At 36.3% G+C, this 9,544-nt stretch overlaps 2 protein-coding genes across 2 annotated transcripts in view; both read left to right on the top strand.

Annotated features, from left to right (window-relative positions):
- pign (phosphatidylinositol glycan anchor biosynthesis, class N) overlaps nucleotides 1-1,512 on the top strand; it is a 20,541-nt gene extending 19,029 nt beyond the window's left edge. The window contains 9 exon segments of the mRNA XM_073830925.1: nucleotides 33-119; nucleotides 216-271; nucleotides 353-387; nucleotides 390-427; nucleotides 548-559; nucleotides 561-622; nucleotides 915-957; nucleotides 1,053-1,105; nucleotides 1,233-1,512. Of these exon segments, the coding sequence (XP_073687026.1) occupies nucleotides 33-119; nucleotides 216-271; nucleotides 353-387; nucleotides 390-427; nucleotides 548-559; nucleotides 561-622; nucleotides 915-957; nucleotides 1,053-1,105; nucleotides 1,233-1,356 (510 nt within the window). The 3' untranslated portion in view covers nucleotides 1,357-1,512.
- A 4,051-nt stretch (nucleotides 1,513-5,563) lies between these two features.
- On the top strand, nucleotides 5,564-6,442 carry gpr141 (G protein-coupled receptor 141). The gene has a single exon (XM_073830577.1). It carries the CDS (start codon nucleotides 5,564-5,566, stop codon nucleotides 6,440-6,442), a length of 879 nt encoding a protein of 292 aa, XP_073686678.1.
- The last annotated feature ends 3,102 nt before the right edge of the window (nucleotides 6,443-9,544 follow it).

A 9,544-nucleotide genomic window follows, 5' to 3' on the forward strand; every position in this document is an offset into this window, starting at 1 on the left:
ACCACTGATTGCACCGTTTCTTGTTTTCTCAGCTCTCCAGCATTGATTTTGCTGAAAACATTGACATTACCAAAATCAGGCAGCTGAGACTGGATGACATTCGGAGATCCTACTTCTTTGCATCCTTTTGGACTACAGACTGTTTGATTTGTGTCTTTCACTTATTAAAAATGTTTACACTATTTAAAATAATAGTTCCTTAACTGTTGAAATAGGTGTTTTTCATTATAATTGCATTCTTCGGCTGTGGTAACATTGCTTCTATTAATAGGTAAGCTGTTTATTTTTAAATAAAACAGTGGTATAAAATAAACTTAAATAAATGAATTATGCTTTATATCTTCCTTCACAGTTTCGATCCAGCCTCAGTCTATTGTTTTCTGACCGTCTCAATCCGTTCATCATGGGCGGCCTGCTGATGTGGAAGGTATAGCACTTGCGCAACGTACAGTAAGAAAAACTGATGCTGGTTTTTTTTTTTTTTTTTATTACTGCTAATTATGCTATTATTCTTCTTTTAACTGTTGCATCTCTACGTCTCTTTCAGGTGTTAATTCCAATTTGTAATTGTGATGTGCACATTGGAAAGCATTCAAGTGTCAACGCAGCTCTCATCACGAAGGTACTTAGCATAATAATTAGAACAGCAGGAAACCAGCAGGCCTTTCTATTTTTGCCCATACTGTCTGCAGACTGACCACTTCTTCAAGCATTTGCTATATTTGGGCTCAAGTGTTTCACAGACGCGTCCTTGTTGAACATAAACGTCTAGGCTTTGTTACTCTAAAGTACTTGGTTTAAAAAAACAACAAAAAGGATATGTTCCTGCTCGGGCAGAACAAAATACTTTTTGTATGTTAGCTTTATGACATTATTTTGCATATGTTTACATCAAATCTGCATTTATTTTCTAGCCTTTTCCTCGTTGTGCTTGTCATTTCAGACTTGATGGCATTGGTAAGCTTAGCACAGAGAACATGACAAATAATTGCAAATGTTGCATTTTTTTTTTATTAATAATCCTAACTATCTCTTTTCTTTTTTGTTACCAGCACTTCTTTTTCTTAGTGAAAGATTATGGAAGCTGGCTTGACATAGGCACTAGGTGGGTTATATATGTTTTATCTTTAATCCTATTAACCGTGTTTGCATGTTTGGTTTGCATATGGAACATTTTACATATGGAAAAGCACATATTGCACAAATATGATCATGTTTCTTCTGTGTTGCAGTATTAGTCACTATGTCATCGTAATGTCCATGACCATCTTCCTCATGTTGCTGAGCGTCATGACGCACATCTTAACCTCCAAGAGAATCCTCATTGGACGGAAACAAAAGATGCACTTTAGGTGACAACTGAGTACCAGGACCACCTTCATGATGTTTACAAGGTGCAAAAAACAAGCATTCAGTAGCACAATAATATGACTGATCTTCAGCTTAGGGTCTTCCTGTTTCTGGGTATTTCTTAACAGCATTATTTCTTAAGATTTATGAGTCAGCATCTTACAATAGGAAGACCTTTTATGCTATAACTAATGTGGGGAAAGTGATCTGCTATTAAAACGGGTATTTTAGTTTTGGGACTTGGGGGGGGGGGGGGGTACTTGATTATGTTTATATTTAGTCAAGCCTGGAATTATTCATACCCCTGGCAAATTCTGACTTAAGGTTACTTTTATTCAACCAGCAAGGTTTTTTTATTTTTTAGAAATGACACAGACGTTTCCCAGAAGATAATAAGACGATGTACAAGAGGCATCATTGTGGAAAAAATTCTTTTATTTACATTTGAACAAAAAGTGGCATGTCCAAAATTATTCATACCCTTTTCAATAATCAATAGAAAAGCCTTTATTGTCTAATACAGCAAACGCTTCCTATAACTGCTGACCAGCTTTTTGCATGTCTCCATTGGTATTTTTGTCCATTCATTTTTAGCGATGAGCTCCAACTCTTTCAGATTTGAGGGTCTCCTTGCCATCACCCTGACCTTCAGCTCCTTCCACAGATTCTCAATTGGATTGAAGTCAGGATTCTGGCTGAGCCACTGCAAAACGTTAATGTTTTTGTCTGCTAACCATTTCTTCACCACTTTTGCTGTGTGTTTTGGGTCGTTGTCGTGCTGAAATGTCCACTGGCGCCCAAGGCCAAGTTTCTCTGCAGACTGCCTGATGTTGTTGTTGAGAATTTTGATGTATTGCTCCTTTTTCATGGTGCCGTTTACTGTGATTAGGTTCCCTGGTCCACCGGCTGAAAAACACCCCCAAAACTTGAGGTTCCCACCACCATGTTTGACAGTGGGGATGGTGTTCTTAGGGTTGAAGGCTTCTCCTTTTTTACGCCAAATGAAGGCTACATCATTGTGGCCAAACAATTTAATTTTAGTTTCATCTGACCATAAAACAGAAGACCAGAAGTCTTCTTCTTTGTCCAGATGAGCATTTGCAAAGGCCAGTCAGGCTTTTGTGTGCCTTATCTGGAGAAGTGGTGTCCTTGGTCTGCGTCCGTGGAACCCAGCGGCCAGCACAGGTGTCACTTTTGGCTTCCGACCACGTCCTCTGAGATTTTTCACAGTGCGGAACATCTTGTATTTTGCACTGCAGCCACTGGGACTTCAAAACATAGATATGGTCTATGGTTTAGATATGGTCTTATAGCCCTTCCTGACTTGTGAGCAGCCACAGTTCCCAGTTGAGCTCCTTTGTCTAAGCCATGACTGTCCACAAACCAACAGCAGAGAGCTTCTGTTTTTCACCGGTTGATTAAAATAGCTGTTCCCAATGAATCAGGGTAATTAGGATGCTTTAGAACAGCTTGGACTATTTGGAATGGTACAGAAGTTTGGATTTTCCCATAGACTGTGACAAAGGGTATGAATAATTTTGGACATGCCACTTTTTGTTCAAATGTAAATAAAAGCTGAGAAATATTTTTTTTCCACAATGATGCCTCTTGTACATCATCTTATTATCCTTTAGGAAAAGCCTGTGTCATTTCCGGTCAACAAAAAAACTTGCTGGTTGAATAAAAGTAACTTTAAGTCAGAATTTGCCAGGGGTATGAATAATTTCGGGCTTGACTGGATGTACTGTATGATTAATGCCAAAGGTGAGGAATGTTACTGTGCTTGGTATTATTATGATAAATGTAGTTTTATAATACTGTATTTTAATATTATGTAAATATGTAAAATTATTTATTTACAATAAACCTTGACACTTAGTTTCATGCCTTTAACTAAACAGTACATATACACAACTGGTCAAAAAACTGGGGTCAGGAAGATTTTTTTTTATGTTTTTTTGAGCTGCAGATCAACATATTAAAATGATTTCTGAAGGATCATGTGACACTGAAGACTGGAGTAATGATGCTGAAAATTCAGCTTTGCCATAACAGAAATAAATTACATTTTAAAGTGTATTCAAATATAAAACAGTTATTTTCAATTGTAATAATATTTCACAATATTACTGTTTAAATAAATGCAGCCTTGGTGAGTACAAGCGATTCTTTCAAAAACAATAAAAATATTACTGACTCCAAAACAGCATTAACCTACGCATTCACTCATACAACATTATACCTAACATTTTATTAATACTTTTTTCCTTATATGCAAATGTTATCATAGTCTGTTCAAAAACAAATTTTATTCTCATCATCGCTGTCCATTAATAACTAAAAGCACATCCCCCCTGCAGCTGTGAGAAGCAGAGAGGGGAAAACCAAAAACCACAAACCCTTTCTGTATAAGACCAGGCACTAGAATTGAGCGCCATTAAGATTTTTATAATACTCGTCGTGTCTACCAACAGAGAATTTTTACTATACATTCAGACTCCATGTAAAGAACAGAATTGCTACATGGCTGTGATCTTGCAATATTTTTATCATAACTGGAATATGAAGGTTTGTTGAAGTTGTTTGGCAATGTGACTCTCATTGCCTTTGAGGTTGGCCACCTAGAGCGAAGCGTCAAATGTGCAAATGAAAACAAACAGCAGTCTGGCCTCATCGAGAGAATGTGTTAAAATAGTGGTTGCTGAATGAGTGTGGAACAGATGCAACAGACGCATTACCTTACTTCCTCATCTGCTCTGTTATCGTCAACTTCTGCGTTGCTGTTCTGAGGGTATGTACAGTATCTTGTTTTATTGTTGTATTAGGCTGTTCATTTTAATTAAGTAAACTAATTTTTGCATTTCAAATGCACTGTGTTGTAAAATATAGCTGAAATGTCTTGCCTTCATTTGATTTTTTTTAAGAGAAAAGAACCACCATGCCTGTACACATGCAGTAGTTTCGCAAGAGCTACATAAAGTTAGAGATACATAAAGTGTTCCGTGTTAAACTTTAATACATTTACTTCTACGTTGACTTTTTTAGTCTGTTTCTACAGCACACTATAATAAAACTGTAAACGTATATAGCTGGCAACAGTAAGTTAATGCATTAACTTACATCAACTAACAATAAGCAATACATTTGTACCATATTTAACTTTGTTAACCGTTTTAACTTAATAATAAATATACAACGGTTCATTCGTTGTTACCTCAGGTCATTTACATAATGTTAACAGATACAACTTTGATTTTAATAATATGTTAATGTTGAAATGAACATTATTAACTAGGAATAATAAGTGTGACCCTGGACCACAGAGCCAGTGAGTCAATTATTTGAAATTGAGATTTACAAAAGCTGAATAAATAATGTTTACATTGATGTATGGTTTAGACAGGATAGATGAAACAATAATTGGACGAGATAGATCTATCTGAAAATCTGGAATCTGCCGGTACAAAAACATCAAAGCTTGTTCAATTTAAGTTCTTAGCAATGCATATTACTAATCAAAATTAAGTTTTGGTGTATTTACAGTAGGATATTTGCAAAATATCTTCATCAAACATGATCTTTACTTAATATCCTAATGATTTTTGACATAAAAGAAAAATTTATCATTTTGACCCATACAATGTATTCTTGGCTATTGCTATAAATCTACCAGTGCTACTTAAGGTTTTGTGGTCCAGGGTCACAAATGGTTTAGAAGGCGTTTTACTCTTTGTTCATGCTATCTAATGAAGGCAGCTAAACACAACTTTCCTGTAAAGTGTAACAGAATAGAAAATTCTGTCGATGTTTACTCACCCTCATGTCGTTCTCTCTTTCTGTGGAACACAAAAATAAATTAGGTATGTTTTCTTCATACAATGGAAGTCAGTAGAAACTTTGGTTAACAACATTCTTCAAAATATATTTTATGTTCCACATAAATTAAGTTATACGGTTTGGAACGACATGAGGGTGTGTAAATGCTTACAGAATTTTCATTTGAAACCTTTTTAATTCATTTCAAAAGTTTTGAATATCTACTCGCTACAAATAATTTGGTGACAAGTAAATTCAATGTAAACAAACGCATTTCTAATGAACGTTCTTTAAATGTAGCAGTGAGTTAAACTAAAACAAATACAATGCAAATGCCTTTTGCATCTCTTAAATAACTATCACAATTGTCTTCCAGTGTGTTTTCTCACTAGGAAACATGACGATGAACGCCACAGTCAGCAGCAACATCACCAACCCGGCCCACTTCACCGAGCCCTTCAGGGTCGCTCTGATTATTATCTACACGGTGGTCCTTCTGGTGGGAATCACAGGTTTAACCGTCATGATCAGCTTGTTAAAAACCAACATTCGCTCGTTAACCACCATCGCCTTCCTGAACTTGATGGTTGCACACTTTCTTTTCCTGCTCACCGTGCCGTTCAGAATCTACTACTACGCGGCGCAAAAATGGCAGCTGAGTCAGGGATTCTGTAAACTGGTCAGCGCTATGGTGCATATCCACATATACATGGTGTTTACCATCTATTCCATTCTCCTCACTGTTCGCTTCTTGCATTTCTACAAGAAAACGCAGCGGACTGAGTTCTACAGACGGCTGCACGGACTGGGCGCTAGCGCTTTAGTGTGGTGCATCCTGTTAATCATCATGCTACCCCTCGTGGTAAAACAATACGGACAGAACAACGGAACCACACCAAAAGACCAATGCTTCCAATTTGGCCATTTAACACAGGAAGGCTATGTCTTCGCCATAAACATGATTCTGTGCATCTTAATTATCACCGTGTCGTGTGTGCAGACGTGCATCCAGGTGATCGTCCTGCGCGCAATGATACTCAAGTACGGACCCGCCTGCCGCTCCCAGCAGGAGTTTTGGGTCCAAATAAAAAATCTCAGCTTTGTACTCATAATGCTCACCTGCTTGGCACCGTACCACCTTTTTAGGATACAATACCTGAAGAATGGTAAAGACCTTAATGAGATAAACGAAGTGTTTCTGGCCATCACTGGACTTACGTGTTTCGACATGCTGACCTTCACAGGGAAGAGCATTTGTAAAGCGTGCTGGACCTGAAAAAGCGGATAAATACTGTACCTGTACATAGACGCTGTTTTCCCCATCACTATCAATCAGGGACTGCAGATGTGAAGCTGGAAACCGTTTTTATCTGAAAGCGACTGTTATACTGTATCAGGCTTGCAAAGCCGTGTTTTGCGCCCAAGTAGTTAACTGGGGTAACTGTGACTCTGAAAGCTTTTCACGTTGTTTGAATGCGATTGCACAAAGTAGGCCCTGTTTTTAAGTTTATTTCATTGATCATGTAAATTCTTGAACCATGCCACATAGCTTGGTGTATATTAAAGTAACCCAGCTGGCATTTTAACGTGGAGTCAGCGTTGAATCAATGTCCCTACGTCAGGTGTCAGTGTTGGATAACCGTTGGATTTTGTTTAGATTTTGCAAATCTAAACAACAGTTAATTGATCAGCATTGTTTGAATGTTGGAACAACGTTATTTTTCTACTGATATATTTCAACAAAATGTTTAAAAGTCATGGTTGTAAAAATAATGTTGATTTGACGTACAACTCAAATTTTATTTATATTTCTTTGTTGAATCCATAGTTAGTTAACAACACCATTTCAACCATTTGGTATTCAACGTTGTTTTGACGTTGAATGAATGTTTTTTCATAAACTGACATTATTTCAACCACATTTAAACGTTTAAGGTCGGTCGAATGCCAGCTGGGAAATTAGTGTTACATAAATAGCACGGCTGTCATTCGATATGTCTTTACAATGACTTGTGACGATGGCATGTTATCATGGAATTCAAGTTTTTCAGATGTTTTGAAACGACGTGTGTTTTGATATTTGTACTGTAAAGCTTTTGAGGAGATAGAGTGAAATATTTTAAATATTTAAAGGGTTAAAGCAAACCTTTCTATGTACTATGTACTCAATACACATAATAATTCAACTCATTTGTAAGAATGCAGCTCAATGAATTTAAGGTTTACGTTCTCAGAACTTTGGCTAAAGTCTCTCAAATCTATGAATAAACGTTCTTCCAGCAATAACGGGTTAGCTCAAAATATAGGCCTACATTGACAATGGACGGTTTTGTTTTCTTCTAAAACGTCTTAGATGGACACTCGTCTAACGTTTTTGAAACGTTACACTTGTTAGCTATGTTTCAGGACGTCCAGGGAACTTTCAAAATTATTCCAAAAGGTTGCCCGAACGTTTCCTAATGATAAAATGGAACGTTCACGTTATTTTTTTCTCTAGTGTTCGCATAATTAGTGTTGGGAGTAAAGCGGGTTACTTAACCAGATTACTTTTTCAAGTATCTAGTAAAGTAATGCGTTACTTTTTTACTTTACAGCAAATATCAGTTACAAATAAGTAACGCCAGTTACTTTTTGCCTATTTACTGATTGAAAGATCTATGTAACGCATTACATGTATAGCGAGTTACGTAACCAGATTATTTTTTTCAAGTAACTAGTAAAGTAACGCACTACTTTTTAATTTACAAGAAAATATCTTGTAGTGTCTTGAGTTACTTTTTCAAATAAGTAACGCCAGTTACGTTTTTCTCCTCATGTATTGATTGAAAGTTCTCCTGTCCCCATGTTGAAAGAAACTGGAAGTGTGATGTTACTTTAGTTCGAGAATAATAAATGTGAACATGCATTAATTCATCACACTTACAAAAAAAACAAACAGATTTAGTATTTCTCAAAATGCATGAAAACAGTGAAATGCAACTGCAAAACCTGCAAAAATTAAATGTTCACACAAATATACTTTATGTATTTAATCCCATTTTATTAACTAGTGTCTTTGATGCTGACCTTGATCCAAGTTAACAATACTAATAAGCATTTCTTTTTTTACTGCTGAAGAGTGTTAAACCTTCTGCATTCTACTAAACAGTCGTGAATTTACTTTTCCTTCAGCCTGAGGCTTTTATTGTGAAAAGGTTTTTACATTTGCCAAAAATACTTTTTATATTAAAAACAAACAAGCAAGCCCTGCCATATTTAAAAAGAAACGCAAAAGTAACGTAATGCAATGCGTTCATACCTTAATGGGACGTTTCACGTTATTGTGAGCTGGGGTGTGGTGGTGGCATTCTTCAAAATTCTCTTTCTGAGTTTTCCATTACAGTATATCAGTCAGCTGGTTTCATATTGGGGGAAAATTTTAGACTCCTGCACAAATGAAATGGATTGGTTTCATTATGAAACCAATCCATGGTTAATATATGAGCTTTATATATTGTCTTAAGTTATGTGATAAGACAATGACCAACCGATGTTTGACCTTTCTCAGAGAGAGAGGAAAATAGAGATTTGGCGCCCTCTTCTGATAAAATCTGAAAACGTCAAAGACCCGGTCTGAGGTAGTCAAAAAGATAAAACGATATTTCTATAAAACTAAAAAGTTGAGCCCTTAGGGTTCAACCAGTGTTCACAAGTAGGCTTTTTACTCGTCTGTGTAAATACAAAATGGTATGTTACATATTTACGATAAGTTGAAATGTTTTTATTCTTGTCTTTAGGCTTTGTTTGTCCGTGTTCTTCACGGCGTGAACCCACGCATAGGCAACACGATTCATGTCTTGTGTTTTATTGGGGCTAGTTACTGTTTAACATCTCCACCCAACTTTCAGTTTGTTTAGTAAATCGATCTAATGAGGCTCCCCCAACACCACCAAAAGTATTATCCAAATGTGAGGCATTTGACATGTTAAACACTTAATTTGCTCTCTATAACAGCCTAAATATCATATTTATTAGCATAAAAGTTTGACACATGTTCGTTTGGCTTTTGGTGGATTAATGCAAATCGTTGTTGGACGTGGAGAAGGTAAGACCAGATAGTTTGAGTTGCGGTCATTGAATTGTTGGCCGGTAAAAGAAAATAAAATGCGTTAAAACGTTTATTCCTATCTTTAACCTGGTTATACAGTCTTAAACAAGTCATTGCTAATAGCCTACATTTTGACGGTAAAGAAATTATCGCTCGTTCAACTGTGACGTCAGCATTCCTTAAAATCGGTTCGTTTCTTTTCGTATAAGTGTGTTTTTTCCGTATTGACAAATGGAAATATATAGGTGTTTCATACAAAAAACGTACAGTATTTGTGTGTTTTCTGATATT

Source organism: Garra rufa, chromosome 24 (genome assembly GCF_049309525.1).
Source record: "Garra rufa chromosome 24, GarRuf1.0, whole genome shotgun sequence".
Lineage (NCBI taxonomy): Eukaryota > Metazoa > Chordata > Actinopteri > Cypriniformes > Cyprinidae > Garra > Garra rufa.